At 47.8% G+C, this 16,811-nt stretch overlaps 1 protein-coding gene across 1 annotated transcript in view; it reads left to right on the forward strand.

The window, feature by feature from the left end:
• Positions 1–16,811, forward strand: part of LOC311137235 (FERM domain-containing protein 4A-like) — a 137,805-nt gene that overhangs the window by 60,903 nt on the left and 60,091 nt on the right. Inside the window, exons 2-3 of the mRNA XM_084171617.1 lie at positions 2,736–2,801; positions 13,723–13,817. Of these exons, the coding sequence (XP_084027743.1) occupies positions 2,736–2,801; positions 13,723–13,817 (161 nt within the window). The remainder of the gene's footprint in view (positions 1–2,735; positions 2,802–13,722; positions 13,818–16,811) is intronic.

The raw sequence follows: 16,811 nt of genomic DNA on the forward strand, positions 1-16,811 counted from the left end.
TCTCTCTCTCTCTCTCTCTCTCTCTCTCTCTCTCTCTCTCTCTCTCTCTGTCTGTCACTGTCTCTCTATTTCTGTCCTCAGCCCGCTGCCAATTCTCACCTCCATCTTCTCACCCTACTACTATAGTGGACCACATGGTGAGGTTTACCCACTACCCACACAAAGTCACAGAAACCTGTGGTATAGTGATCCTATGTTATAAGAGGTGCACCAGCAGAGCTATTCCAGATGCCAGGGGGATGACTCAGGGTGTTTATCAATATGAGATGGCTGACTGTCCACCTGCCTTCTGCCCTCTCTCTCGCTCTCTCAATTCAAAGGGCTTTACCGGCATGGGAAACATATGTTTACATTGCCAAAGCAAGGGAAATAGATAATAAACAAAAGTGAAATAAACAGTAAACATTACACTCACAAAAGTTCCAAAGGAATAGAGACATTTCTGATGTCATATTATGACTATATACAGTGTTGTAACGATGTGCATCTCTCTCTCGCTGTCTCTGATAAACAATAGGGGTGGAAAAGGGTTCACACAGCTAAAAGGAATTCACAAGCCTGCTACCTATCGAACAACTAATGACTTCACATGGCAGTCCTACGCTATCTTCCAGTGTGTGTTTCAAGTTTTATTTGTCACATGCACAAGTATAGTGAAATGCTGTTTGTGTGTGTGTGTGTTTGCCCCGCCTTGACCCTGGTGTGTAGAGTCAGTATAACTGTATGTGCATATTATGTGTGAGTGAGCAAATGATGGAGTGAGTGTTTGTGTGTGTGTTGGAGTGACAGTGTGTGTGAGTGTGTAGGGCCCTGTGAGTGTTAGCTATTTATCAGTCGTATTGCTTGGGGATAGAAGCTGTTCAAGAGCCTGTTGGTGTCAATGGCTTTGACGATTTTCCGGGCCTTCTTTCACTCCGCCTGATATAGAGGTCCTGGATGGCAGGGAGTTTGGCCCCATTGATGTACTGGGCTGTCCGCACAACCCTCTGTAGCGCCATGTGATCGAGGGCGGTGCTATTGCCATACCAAGCAGTAATGCAGGCAGTCAACATGCTCTCAATGTTACAATGTGTCCCGAGTGGCACAGTGGGCTAAGGCACTGCATCGCAGTGCTAACTGTGCCACTAGAGATCCTGGTTCGAGTCCAGGCTCTGTCGCAGCCGGCCGCGACCGGGAGACCCATGGGCGGTGCACAATTGGTCCAAGGTAGGGGAGGGTTTGGCCGTCAGGGATGTGGGTTCGTTTACCACGGGGGGCCAGTATAAAAAAAAAACATGTATGCATTCACTAACTGTAAGTCGCTCTGGATAAGAGCGTCTGCTAAATGACTAAAATGTAAATGTACAGCTGTAGAACCATTTGAGGGCCCATGCCAAACTTTTTCAACCTCCTGAGGGGGAAGCGGGAACCTTCTTCACGACTGTGTGCGTGTGTTTGGACCATTTGAAGTCTTTAGTGATTAAGACACCGATGAAGTTGAAGTTGTCTACTTGCTCCACTGCCGCCCCGTCGATGTGGATTGGGGCGTGCTCCCCCCCCCCCCCCCCCGTTTCTTAGTTTTGCTGACGTTGAGGGAGAGGTTGTTGTGCCGGCACCACACTGCCAGGTCACTGACCTCCTCCCTGTAGGCTGACTCATGTTTTGGAGATGGAATGATAGGAAGCACATTAAAAACACATTAGGACACATAACCCATATCACCCCTTGGGGTTCTTGTGCTTTTCTCTCTCCAAGTCTCTCCCCTCCTCCTTTCCCATTTCCTCCTCCACTCCCTTCCCCCTCCGCTCCCCCAGATGTGAGGATGTGGGTGGGGCCTGGAGTGTTTGTGTTCCTCAGGATCTCCTCTTCCTGTTACACTGCAAACACAGTCCACATGTGCTGAACACACACGCACACATGCAAGTACGCACACACATTCACACTCACACAACACAGGACCACACATTTGCTCAGTGCAGACTAGCAACTAGACTTGATGCAAAACTAGGTTCCAAATATGTTATATCAGTGTGAGATGGAAAGGGAGGTTTCTAGAGTTCCTTCCTCTCCAGGTGTGGATAGCTGTCTGCCTCTCTAGTGGGATGTTAAGTGTGTGTGCCTGTGTGTGTTTTTCTCTCAGTCTGATGTGTCCTTGCTACTCTTGTTCCACAGCTTCAATGTTTACACCAGAACTTGGTTGCGTAGTAATGACAGTTTTGGCCAACACACAGACACACCACCACACACACATACACACCAGACACACATTAGGAACACAAAGGATAATACAGTGGACGTGGAGGGAAAGAGAAGGAAAGCTCTGTCTGTCTAATGGTCTGATTGTCTCAAGCTGTTGGTGGACTTCCCCTTTAGGAGAGGAATGTCAGATATGTCCAGCAGGAAGACACACACACACACACACACACAGGAAATGTAATCTGTTGGCCTATTGTGTGTTTTCAGCTCTGCTAACCTTGTTAAGTCTAAAATTAGATTAAACATTCTACAGCACTGTGTGTGTGTGTGCTCCATTGCTGAGAGCAAGAGTGAAGAACACATGCCCTTGTTCACATGTTCAGTTGTGATTTGTCATTTTTTGGGTATTAGTGCATTATTACTGTTCAATCCATATTGCAACGCTAGTGTTAAGAGGTTGGACTGACAAACACAAGGTCGCAGGTTCGAGGCCCACATGAGCTGCCCACTGAATTCATAGCAATATTAATCCCTTTCCTCTCTCTCCTTCTCTTTCTCAGATGACGGAGGGGCGGCGATGTCAGGTCCATCTCCTGGACGACAGGAAGCTGGAGCTCCTTGTACAGGTACATACACACCACAATCACACACACACACACATACTTAAGGTTGAGGGATAAGGAGACTGTGCGTGTGTGTGTGTGTGTGTGTGAGCTCTAACCTCAGGGGCTCAATTACTGCTGACTGGACAACACTGCTCCGTCTTCTGCTCACCTAATCCTTCCACACACACACAGCCACCCTCTCTCGTTAAGGAGTCCTGTCAGTCGGTCCGTCAGTGGGTCCGTCAGTCAGTCAGACGTGCAGCTCTGTCTGGCTGGCCTAATGATGTCCTAAACTGTGGGTCTCTCCTATTTGTCTTCTTAATTCCCCCACCTCCCCCTCCTTCTGCCCTCCCTTGTCACTACTCTCTCTGTAATGAGGAATGATTCTGACTAACAGTGTTTCTTCATAGCAGTCTCATCACAACAATGGAGGACCCTTCCCTCTCCCCTGTCCTAGTGTTACCTAACCCTCTTCAGTAACATTGACAATCTTGTCTGTTCATCATGAAATCTTACTGCTGAAAGGAGTAGACGATAGTTCTGGATGGACAGAAGGAGACAGGAGGTACAGGAGGTAGAGTAGAGGACAGAGATAGTACATTGAGGTGAGTAGAAAGTAGAAAATAGAGAGAGGAAGAGTAGAGGAAAGGAGATGATAGCTCTGCATGCAGTGTGATCTGATTACAATGGCAGAACTGATCCACCTCTCTCTCAGTCTGTCTCTAATAGACCTTCATTGTATAAGGGAGAATTTCTCTCTTGCTTATTCGCGTCCTTGCATTACTCTCCCTATCCTCACCTCCCACTCTTGCTATCCTCTCTCTCTCATTCTCACTCTCTCTCCCGCTTTCTCTAAGCCTCATATTTCTCCACATAGCTCGATCACATCATACCTTCATCCTCTATTTCTTCCATCCTCTCATCCCTTCATTCTCTCAGCCAGAAGGAGTGGAAACAGAGCAAGAAAGAAATAGATTTAATATGAAGGGAGAAGAGGAGAGGAGAAGAGAGGAAATAGGATAGACACACACACAGAGAGAAGGAACAGATACAGATTGTTCCCTGTTTATAATTATTTCAGCAAAGCAGGTCTCTCTCCCTTTTTCCCCTCGCTCCCTTTCTCTCTTTCTCGGGGGGCGGGTGTTCAGTAGGCCGTTGAGGGGTTAATGGGACCGTAGAGAATTCCCATGTTATTCCTTGTTTTCCTGTGAGCTGGATAGTGGTGAGGCTCTCCCCCTTTTAGGAAAAGGAAAGAGGGGAGGATTTTTGGTAATGGCCCCATAGGGACCCTAAACCATCAGACTGCTCCAATATATCTCTACATGTGAACCACCACTGACAAGCCAGGTCTACCCTTACCTCTCACTCAGCCTTCCAGGGTGGAGGATGGTAAAGATTCTAAATAATTTTGACATTCATACTTGTCAGTAATTAAGATAAGTTGTGATGTTCTTCCTGTCTCAGCCCCAGTTGTGGCTCCAGTCCTCCTCTCCCTCACCCCATTCCCTCCTCACCTGTCCCACTCCTCCCTCCTCCCCCTCGGTCTCCCTGTCTCAGCCCCAGCTGCACTGTAGACTCTGTAATGACCTGTGGTGCTGATGATGATAACTATTAACACAGTGCTGTCTGTCTGGTCTGGGTGGTAAAAGACTGGAGTGGGGCTCTGGCTTAGAGGGGTGTGTATGTAGGTGTGTCTGATAGGTGCGTCACAGGGGTTGCTGCCTGTGCAGTGCTACAGTGGACCGACACTACACTTCCTGACTGAAGATGAGTTTTGGGTTGAACATCAGCTTATCTAAAAAGCTCACAGCATAGGCTACAAACACACAGAGACTGACGGAAAAAGATGAAGAGAGATGTAGGCTAGAGCTCAGCAATGGCTTTTACTGCCACAGTGCTGCTGATGTGTGTAATATACCTCTGTAGCCTTTATTTAATGGCCGTCAGTCACACTGTCCATATCTGTATCCTGCTGTACCACTAAACATTATTACACTTCCACTAAATGTCTTCTCCGACTCTCACATCATCACACACACGCATGTACACACACACACACAAACGCACTCACGCACACGCACCTCACACTAGGCTTACGCAGTATCCAGATTGTCATACCTTCATACCGACATTGTGCCATACTGGGATATTCGGTAATACCGGCACTGAACACAAGATGCGCTGTTTTCAAACCCCATTGAGGATCTGTAATCCGAAGGTTAGCAATACTAACAAGTACATGTAAATTCCCATAGAGAATGCTAACTAAATGCTAACGAGCGCATTGCAAACATTTTATAGTCTCTGACCTAAACTGTACAAGTATATAAGTAACTCAAAAATGGTACTCACTGTTTGCTGCATACACACAAAACAAATATTTGTCACGAATTCAGCCGAGGCTGCCCCTCCTCCTTGCTCGGGCAGGCTTCGGCGTTCGTCGTCACCGGAGTACTAGCTGCCACCGATCTATGTTTCTGTGTACCACTTGTTTTGTGTTGATTGCACACACCTGATTCCCATCACGTTAATTTGTTTCCCTATTTTACCCTCTGGTTTCCTCATGGTGTTGTGCGTGATTGTTCATTGTTTTGCGGTCTTTCTTGTGAGCTGGTATTTTTTTCCCTGCGTGGAAGATATGCTCTGTTACTTTTGTTTAGTAAAGTACGTCGTTTACTAAGTTCTGTGTCCTGCGCCTGACTCCGTCCTACAGCTACACACTGACGCATGACAGAATCACGCACCCCTAATGGAGTCAGCAGGCACATCCATTCCTCCAGGATCAGTGGAGGAACGCATCCAGCAGCACTCGACCATGCTACAGACTCTCGGCACAGCAATGGATCGAGTACTACAGTCGATGGAGCGATGGGAGAGAGGGGTTTTTCCAACACCTCCAAATCCCCCCACATCGCTGTCTACTCCTTCACCACCTGGATCCAGTGGGATTCGGCTCTCGCTCCTGAGGGCATATGACGGAACAGCTGCCGGGTGCCAGGGGTTTCTGCTCCAGGTGGAGCTTTACCTGGCAACCATCCACCCGGCTCCCTCGGGATACGAGAGCGTGTCCGCCCTCATCTCCTGTCTGTCGGGGAAAGCGCTCGAGTGGGCCAACGCCGAGTGGGGAGGTATAGATGTCGCATCGGTGCGCTATGAGGATTTCACCCGCCTCTTCCGGGCGGTATTTGATCATCCACCGGAGGGAAGAGCGGCGGGGGAATGGTTGTCCCACCTCAGACAGGGGAGGAGGAGCGCACAGGACTTCGCACTGGACTTCAGGACCTTGGCAGCCAGCGCGGGATGGAATGAGAGGGCCCTGATCGACCATTACAGATGCAGCCTACGGGAGGACGTTCGTCAAGAGCTGGCCTGCAGGGACACCACCCTCAACCTGGACCAGCTGGTGGACTTATCTATATGGCTGGATAACCTGTTGGCCACCCGCGGACGTCCAGATCAGGGTCCGTCCAGTCCATCTCCCAGCACTTCCGACCCTACACCGATGTAGCTCGGAGATGCTGATTTAAGGGTTACCGGAAGGGGGGCTGTTTCCTGCACCAACTGTGGCCGCAGAGGACACACTGCTGGTCGGTGCTGGAAAGGGTCCTCAGGGAGTCGAGGCAGCAGGCAGGGCACTGGTGGACCACCCCAGGTGAGTCGGCACCCGACTCACCCAGAGCTTCCTGTTGCGCACATGTGTGTTAATGTAGAATTTCCTGAGTTTTCCCCGCATTCCCAGCATAAGGCGCTCGTAGATTCAGGCGCAGCTGGGAATTTTATGGACCGTTTATTTGCTCATAGATTAGGGATCCCTATTGTGCCTGTTGATGTGCCCTTCCCTATCCATGCCTTAGATAGTCGCCCTTTAGGGTCAGGCCTGATTAGGGAGGTCACAGCTCCACTCTGGATGAAAACACAGGAGGATCATGAGGAGAGAATTAGTCTCTTCCTGATCGATTCTCCTGCGTTTCCAGTGGTGTTGGGGCTTCCCTGGTTAGTCACTCATGACCCCAATATTTTGTGGCAACAGAGGGCTCTCAAGGGATGGTCATGTCAGTGCTCGGGGAGGTGTGTAGGTGTTTCCATAGGTGCAACGACGGTGGAGAGTCCAAACCAGGTCTCCACTATGCACATTCTCCCCGAATATGCCGATTTGTCTCTGGCCTTCTGTAAAAGGACGGCGACTCAATTACCACCCCATCGACAGGGGGATTGTGCAATACATCTCCGGGAGGGCGCTGCACTTCCTTGGAGTCACGTGTATCCTCTGTCACAGGAGGAAACGGCGGCTATGGAATCATATGTCTCCGAATCTCTGGGACAGGGATACATTCGGCCTTCCACTTCCCCTACTTCCTCGAGTTTCTTTTTTGTGAAGAAGAAGGATGGAGGGTTGTGCCCGTGCATTGACTATCGAGGTCTCAATCAGATAACTGTTAAGTACAGTTATCCACTACCGCTCATTGCAGTATGACGGAGTCATTGCATGGGGCATGCTTCTTCACCAAATTGGATTTCAGGAGCGCTTAGAATCTGGTGCGTATCCGGAAGGGGGATGAGTGGAAGACGGCATTTAGTGCCACCTCTGGGCACTATGAGTACCTCGTCATGCCGTACGGGTTGATGAATGCTCCCTCAGTCTTCCAATCCTTTGTCGATGAGATTTTCAGGGACCTGCACGGGCAGGGTGTAGTGGTGTATATAGATTATATTCTCATCTACTCGGCTACACGGGCCGAGCATGTGTCCCTGGTGCGCAGGGTGCTTGGTCGACTGTTGGAACATGACCTGTACATCAAGGCTGAGAAATGTATGTTCTTTCAACAGTCCGTCTCCTTCTTAGGATACCGCCTGTCCGCGTCAGGGGTGGAGATGGAAAATGACCGCATTTCAGCCGTGTGTAATTGGCAGACTCCAACCACGGTAAAGGAAGTGCAGAGATTCTTAGGGTTTGCCAACTACTACCGGAGGTTTATCCAGGGCTTTGGTCAAGTAGTGGCTCCCATTACCTCCTTGCTGAAGGGGGGACCGGTGCGCCTGCAGTGGTCACCTGAGGCGGACAGGGCTTTTGGTCACCTGAAGGCTCTGTTCACCTCGGCTCCCGTGCTGGCTCATCTGGATCCTTCCTTGGCATTCATAGTCGAGGTGGACGTGTCCGAGGCTGGGATAGGAGCTGTACTGTCTCAGCACTCGGGTACACCACCAAAGCTCCACCCCTGTGCTTTTTTTTCAAAGAAGCTCAGCCTGGCGGAGCGAAACTATGATGTGGGGGACAGGGAGCTGTTAGCTGTTGTTAAGGCTCTGAAGGCTTGGAGACATTGGCTTGAGGGGGCCAAACAACCTTTTCTCATTTGGACTGACCACTGCAATCTGGAGTACATCCGGGCGGCGAGGAGTTTGAACCCTCGCCAGGCAAGGTGGGCCATGTTTTTCACACGTTTTGTTATCACCCTCTTGTACAGACCAGGTTCCCAGAATGCTAAGGCAGAAGCTCTGTCCCGACTGTATGACACAGAGGAGCGGTCCAGGGAGCCCACTCCCATACTTCCGGCTTCTTGTCTGGTGGCACCGGTGGTATGGGAGGTTGACGTGGACATCGAGCGGGCGTTACGCATGGAGCCTACTCCCCCCCAGTGTCCAGTGGGTCGTGTGTACGTTCCATCTGATGTCCGCGATCGATTGATCTATTGGGCTCATACGTCACCCTCTTCTGGTCATCCTGGCATCGGTCGGACAGTGCGCTGTCTTAGTGGGAAGTACTGGTGGCCTACTTTAACTAAGGACGTGAGGGTTTATGTTACCTCCTGCTCGGTGTGCGCCCAGTGCAAGGCACCTAGACACCTGCCCAGAGGGAAATTACAACCTCTACCCATTCCACTACGGCCATGGTCACACCTATCGGTGGATTTTGTTACGGACCTCCCCCCGTCACAGGGTAATACCACGATTTTAGTCGTTGTGGATCGGTTTTCTAAGTCCTGCCATCTCATTCCTTTGCCCGGTCTCCCTACGGCCCTACAGACTGCTGAGGCCCTGTTTACACATGTCTTCCGGCACTACGGGGTACCTGAGGATATAGTGTCTGATCGGGGTTCCCAGTTCACATCAAGGTTCTGGAGGGCGTTCATGGACCATCTGGGCGTCTCGATCAGTCTGACTTCAGGGTTTCACCCCGAGAGTAATGGGCAGGTGGAGAGAGTAAACCAGGATGTGGGTAGGTTTCTGAGGTCATATTGCCAGGACCGGCCGGGGGATTGGTCGGTGTACATCCCCTGGGCAGAGATGGCCCAAAACTCCCTCTGCCACTCCTCTACTGACCTGTCTCCATTTCAGTGTGTACTAGGTTATCAGCCGGTCCTGGCACCATGGCATCAGAGCCAGATCGAGGCACCTGCGGTGGATGAATGGTTTCGGCGCTCGGAGGAGACCTGGAACGCTGCCCATGTACGCCTGCAACGGGCTATCAGGCGACAGAAGGCGAGCGCCGACCGCCACCGCAGTGAGGCCCCGGTGTATGAACCGGGACACCGGGTCTGGCTCTCGACCCGAAACCTGCCCCTTCGCCTGCCCTGCCGGAAGCTGGGTCGGCGGTTTGTGGGGCCATTTAAAGTCCTGAGGAGATTGAACAAGGTATGTTATAGGTTACAGCTCCCTCCTGATTACCGTATTAACCCCTCGTTCCATGTGTCTCTCCTCAGGCCGGTGGTAGCTGGTCCGCTCCAGGAGTCTGAGGTGCGGGAGGTTCCTCCGCTCCCACTGGTCATTGAGGGGGCACCGGCGTACTCGGTCCGGGCCATCCTGGATTCGAGGCGTCGGGTGGAGGGCCTGCAGTATCTCGTGGAGTGGGAGGGGTACGGTCCGGAGGAACGGTGCTGGGTTCCTAGGAGGGACATCCTCGATCCCTCCCTGTTGAGGGATTTCCACCATCGTCATCCGACTCCTGGCCATCCCCGAGGCCGGTGTCGGCGCACGGCTGTAGCCGCGTGTCAAGGGGGGGGGTACTGTCACGAATTCAGCTGAGGCTGCCCCTCCTCCTTGCTCGGGCAGGCTTCGGTGTTCGTCGTCACCGGAGTACTAGCTGCCACCGATCTATGTTTCTGTGTTCCACTTGTTTTGTCTTGATTGCACACACCTGATTCCCATCACGTTAATTTGTTTCCCTATTTTACCCTCTGGTTTCCTCATGGTGTTGTGCATGATTGTTCATTGTTTTGCTGTCTTTCTTGTGAGCTGGTATTTTTCTTCCCTGCGTGGTAGATATGCTCTGTTACTTTTGTTTAGTAAAGTACGTTGTTTACTAAGTTCTGTATCCTGCGCCTGACTCCGTCCTACAGCTACACACTGACGCATGACAATATTAGACAGCAAGTCTTGTTCCAGGAAGGGATTTTCTGCTGTTACCAAGCGAAGCTTGATTTTGGAAGAAGCTAACCTCTTTGCTGTAAGGAGTACTGAGGATACGAAGAGGCAGGACGCAGACGCAGGAATCAACAATGTAAAGGTTTACTTAACACTGAGCAAGAGGACAACAAAGAGCGAGTACACGACAAGACACTAACAATCACACACAACACAACACTGAACAGTCCAGGGCTATATAGGGGTGGTGATGAGGTGCAGGTACGGTGGAGGTGATTAGGGTGCATTGGGTTTCCATTTCGGTGTTGCCAAGGTGGTGCGCTCAGACCGGTGGCTCAGTAGACCGGCGAATCAGAGCGCTGGAGGGGAGCGACGGGAGTACAAGTGACATTAGCTAGTTAGCTAACTAGCTACTAAATTACACAAGGCTTTCACAACTGCAGAGGATTTAGCACATTTTAACTTAAAAGTTATATCTAGCTGGCAAACATTTAGTTGTGAATTCCATACTGTAACTAGATCACTGGGGACTACTGGTAAGCTTCATAACGTACAATTACAGTACTATGAAAAAGTATTTGCCCCCTTTCTAATTTTCTCTACTTTTGCATATTTGTGATACTGAATGTTATCAGATCTTCAACCAAAACCTAATATTAGATAAAGGGAACATAAGTGAACAAATAACACAACAATTACATATTTATTTCATTTATTTCATAAACAAAGTTATGCAACACCCAATTCCCCTGTGTGAAAAAGTAATTGCCCACTTACACTCAATAACTGGTTGTGCCACCTTTAGCTGCAATGACTCCAACCAAATGCTTCCTGTAGTTGTTGATCAGTCTCTCACGTCGCTGTGGAGGAATTTTGGCCCACTCTTCCATGCAGAACTGCTTTAACTCAGTGACGTGTGGGTTTTCAAGCATGAACTGCTCGTTTCAAGTCCTGCCACAACATCTCAGTTGGAATTAGGTCTGGACTTTGACTAGGCCATTCCAAAACTTCCAATTAGTTGCTTTTTAGCAATTTTCATGTAGACTTGATTGTGTGTTTTGGATCATTGTCTTGCTGCATGACCCAGCTGCGCTTCAGCTTCAGCTCACAGACGGATGGTCTGACATTCTCCTGTAGAATTCTCTGATACAGAGCAGAATTCATGGTTCCTTCTATTAAGGCAAGTCGTCCAGGTCCTGAGGCAGCAAAGCATCCCCAAACCATCACACCACCACCACCATGCTTGACCTTTGGTATGATGTTCTTACTGTGGAATGCAGTGTTTGGTTTTCGCCAGGCATAATGGGACCCATCTCGTCCAAAAAGTTGACTCAAGTTTGCCAAAAAGCACCTGGATGATCATCAAGACTCTTGGAAGAACGTTCTATGGACAGATGATTCAAAAGTATAACTTTTTGGACGACATGGTTCCAGTAATGCCTGGCGAAAACCAAACTCTGCATTCCACAGTAAGAACATCATACCAAAGGTCAAGCATGGTGGTGGTGGTGTGATGGTTTGGGGATGCTTATGTTCCCTTTATCTAATATTAGGTTTTGGTTGAAGATCTGATAACATTCAGTATCACAAATATGCAAAAGTAGAGACAATTAGAAAGGGGGCAAATACTTTTTCATAGCACTGTATATGACTTAAAAAGTAGCTACAAATGTTCAAATGTATTAAACGTAAAATAAATACTTTCAATGGTATTGACAGGATTGAAAAAAAACATCCTGTGGCTTTTTCCAAATAGCCCGGTATACGGTACATACAGTTTACCGCCCAAGCCTACCTCACACACATGCCTTATCAGCTAATCATGCTTATCTTTATAGTGCTGCTGTTCATGATATCCTCAGTTCAGGAGAGGATGCTGCTACTGTTTTCTCTCTCTCTCTCTCTCTCCTCCCACTCTCTCTCTCTCTCCCACTCTCACTTCTCTCTCTCTCTCTCTCTCTCTCTCTCTCTCTCTCTCTCTCTCTCTCTCTCTCTCTCTCTAGCTTTAACTTTCTCATAGTTCCTCCATAACTGTGCTGTCTGTCTCTCCACATCTCCTGTGATTGGTTATTTATAGCCAGGAGGGTGTGGCCAGTCAAGTCTAATGACTATCGTTGGCGTGGCTACTGGTTAATGAGAAACTGTCTGAGACTGAACCAAAACACTCATTACTACAATTATACACTGTAGCACATTACAACGCTACAGAGAGAGAGAGAGAGAGTTTATTTATCTATATTGGTTGGTATTTCTAACCATAGCGCTCCCTCTCTTTCTCGCTCTCTCTCTCCCTCTCTTTCGTTCTCTCTCTCCCTCTCCAGAGTCTTTCTGTGTAGCGGTATCCTTGTGTAGGCGTAGCTCTTAGTGTATCTAGGTCAGTGTAGATGGTGGTGTGTGTGTGTGTTCATGGTTGAATGACATCACCACATTTACTTTAAATAGCTCACAGTAGTGGATCAGTGAGTAGATAGTAAAGGATTGGCCCAAGGGTTGAGAGTGTGAATAGTGGATTGTGTGTGTGCGCGCTTGTGCGTGCGTGTGAGTGAATATGCATATGTAAAAAAAATTTGCGAGCATGTATGTGTGTGCGTGCTTGCATTGTGCTTGTGGTGGGTGTGGGTGTGATGCTGTGCTGTCAGTGAGTGTAGCCAGGCAGAGACACACCCATGCTTAACCCCAGGGTGGGGTTCTCTCTCTGAATATCACGTACACATGGCAGGACTATGTGTGTCACTCTCTTTTCTCTTTATATCCCTCTCCCTCTTGATCCTTTTCTGTCTTTCATTATTTCTTGTTCTCTCACATGCTCTCTCATCCCTACTCCCTCAATCCTTCTCCTTTTCTCTCTGTTTTTTTCTCTCTCTCTGTGTGACTTCCCCTTTCCTCTCTGCCTCTCTGTACAATGGTTAGTGTGCTGACAAGGTCTTAGCCTGCAGTCTTCAATGAGGTGTCTTTTTCCGTGTTCAGTGGCTTTGGATGGACGTGTGATGTCATTGTGACTTTAACTTTGTTGAAGACTACGATTAGTTGATTAGATGATCAACTGTTTTACTTGCACCCACACTGGCCCTCACAGAGTAAGATAGTCTTTGTTCTCACAGAGTAAGATAGAATTTGTTCTCACAAAGTAAGATAGAATTTGTTCTCACAAAGTAAGATAGTCTTTGTTTTGTCAAAGAGTGATACCCCATCTTGACATTGCAGTAGTACAGTTCTCTACTTATTCCTGTGACTCTGCAGTGGGAGTGTAGATCGGGGAGGGGGGGGGGGGTGCATGACTAAATGCACCCACACACACACTCTGAGAGAGAATGAATACACACCTGCACTGTCAGCAACACTTACACATCTTTCACTCTCAGACACCCCCTTCCCCTCCTCTCTCCTGAGCAGTGTCAGTCAAAGCGCTGAGTCTTTGCAGTAAATCAGTAGCTATTAGAATACACAGTCACATTTAGCTTAACACATAACCTGTACATGCACAAACAGAATCCCTCACACATTCTGACTCCATACACACACACACACACATACACGTCATACATCATAATGACCCTACCTGTGTGTATGTGTTTCCCTGCAGCCCAAGCTGATGGCCAAGGACCTGTTGGATCTGGTGGCCTCCCACTTCAACCTGAAGGAGAAAGAATACTTTGGGATCTCCTACACAGACGAAACGTAAGTCCCTCTGGTTCATTATTATGACCAGGGATATAGGACTGTCCTGGTTCTGGGAGGGCTATGTGAAGTGCAGGGTTTTGTTCCAGACCAGCACTTACACACCTCTAATGGGAAGTAACAACACCCTGCCCTGTATATCATACATGGAGAAAATGTATGTTTTAAATGTAAAGATGACGTTTGATTGTTATTGTGGGAGTATAAAACAGATATTTGCCCAAAGGTTCTGTGGATGTTTGCCCAAAGGTTCTGTGGATGTGAGCCCAGAGGAAGACAGATGAAAGTATTATTATTACACTTTTATTTCCAGTCATACACTCTAGTACCAGCCTGCTAGTCCCAGCCCTAGTGCTCTCATTTGAATACTGTTTGCTATTGATTTAAATAGAGGCTGACAGTCTGTGATAATTTATACCTCTCATTCAACTCTGTGGTCCTCTGTAGCTCAATTGGTAGAGCATGGCGCTTGTAACGCCAGGGTAGTGGGTTCGATCCACGGGACCACCCATACGTAAAAAAAATGTATGCACACATGACTGTAAGTTGCTTTGGATAAAAGTGTCTGCTAAATGGCATATTATTATAACTCTTTTTGTTTAACACATCCCTCTCTCCATCCCCTTTCATTTCAACAACTCCACTGGCATACCCACTGCTGGGTGACATTTGTAAAATACATACATTACCAGTCAAAGGTTTGGACACACCTACTCATTCAAGGGTTTTTCTTTATTTTTTAAACTATTTTCTACATTGTAGAATAATAGTGAAGACATCAAAACTATGAAATAACACATATGGATCATGTACAGTGGCTTGCGAAAGTATTCACCCCCCTTGGCATTTTTCCTATTTTGTTGCCTTACAACCTGGAATTTAAATGGATTTTGGGGGGGGGGGGGTTGTATCATTTGATATACACAACATGCCTACAACTTTGAAGATGCAAAATATGTTTTATTGTTAAACAAACAAGAAATAAGACATAAAAACAGAAAACTTCAATACTTTGTAGAGCCACCTTTTGCAGCAATTACAGCTGCAAGTCTCTTGGGGTATGTCTCTATAAGCTTGGCACATCTAGCCACTGGGATTTTTGCCCATTCTTCAGCTCCTTCATGTTGGATGGGTTCCGCTGGTGTACAGCAATCTTTAAATCATACCACAGATTCTCAATTGGATTGAGGTCTGGGCTTTGACTAGGCCATTCCAAGACATGTATATGTTTCCCCTTAAACAACTTGAGTGTTGCTTTAGCAGTATGCTTAGGGTCATTGTCCTGCTGGAAGGTGAACCTCCGTCCCAGTCTCAAATCGCTGGAAGACTGAAACAGGTTTCCCTCAAGAATTTCCCTGTATTTAGCGGCATCCAACATTCCTTCAATTCTGACCAGTATCCCAGTCCCTGCCGATGAAAAACATCCCACAGCATGATGTTGCCACCACCATGCTTCACTGTGGGGATGGTGTTCTCGGGGTGATGAGAGGTGTTGGGTTTGCGCCAGATATAGCATCTCCCTTGATGGCCAAAAAGCTACATTTTAGTCTCATCTGACCAGAGTACCTTCTTCCATATGTTTGGGGAGTCTCCCACATGGCTTTTGGCGAACACCAAAATGTTTGCTTATTTTTTTCTTTAAGCAGTGGCTTTTTTCTGGCCACTCTTCCGTAAAGTCCAGCTCTGTGGACTGTACGGCTTAAAGTGGTCCTATGGACAGATAATCCAATCTCCTCAGTGGAACTTTGCAGCTCCTTCAGGGTTATCTTTGGTCTCTTTGTCGCCTATCTAATTAATGCCCTCCGTGCCTGGTCCGTGAGTTTTGGTGGGCGGCCCTCTCTTGGCAGGTTTATTGTGGTGCCACGGTGCTCCGTGGGATGTTCAAAGTTTCTGATATGTTTTTATAACCCAACCCTGATCTGTACTTCTCCACAACTTTGTCCCTGACCTGTTTGGAGAGCTCCTTGGTCTTCATGGTGTCGCTTGCTTGGTGGTGCCCCTTGCTTAGTGGTGTTGCAGACTCTGGGGCCTTTCAGAACAGGTGTATATATACTGAGATCATGTGACACTTAGATTGCACACAGGTGAACTTTATTTAACTAATTATGTGACATCTGAAGGTAATTGGTTGCACCAGATCTTATTTACCTCCGTCCTCTGTAGTGGTCCTCTGTAGCTCAGCTGGTAGAGCACGGCGCTTGTAACGCGGTAGTGGGTTCGAACCCCGGGACCACCCATACACAAAAATGTATGCACGCATGACTGTAAGTCGCTTTGGATAAAAGCGTCTGCTAAATGGCATATTATTATTATATTTAAGGGCTTCATAGCAAAGGGGGTGAATACACATGCACGCACCACTTTTCTGTTATTTGGCATTCTCTCAACCAGCTTAATGAGGTAGTCACCTGGAATGCATTTCAATTAATAGGTGTGCCTTCTTAAAAGTTAATTTGTGGAATTTCTTTCCTTCTTAATGCGTTTGAGCCAATCAGTTGTGTTGTGACAAGGTAGGGTGGGTATACAGAAGATAGCCCTATTTGGTAAAAGACCAAGTCCATATTATGGCAAGAACAGCTCAAATAAGCAAAGAGAAACAACAGTCCATCATTACTTTAAGACATGAAGGTCAGTCAATACGGTTTCAAGAACTTTGAACGTTTCTTCAAGTGCAGTCGCAAAAATTATCAAGCGGTATGATGAAACTGGCTCTCATGAGGACCACCACATGAATGGAAGACCCAGAGTTACCTCTGCTGCCGAGGATAAGTTCATTAGAGTTACCAGCCTCGGAATTTGCCGCCCAAATAAATACTTCACAGAGTTCAAGTAACAGACACATCTCAATATCAACTGTTCAGAGGAGACTGTGTGAGTCAGGCCTTCATGGTCGAATTCCTTCAAAGAAACCACTACTAAGGACACCAATAAGAAGAAGAGACTTGCTTGGGCCAAGAAACACAAGCAATGGACATTAGACCGGTGGAAATTTGT

This window comes from Coregonus lavaretus, assembly GCF_964263955.1.
Source record: "Coregonus lavaretus genome assembly, chromosome: 11".
Lineage (NCBI taxonomy): Eukaryota > Metazoa > Chordata > Actinopteri > Salmoniformes > Salmonidae > Coregonus > Coregonus lavaretus.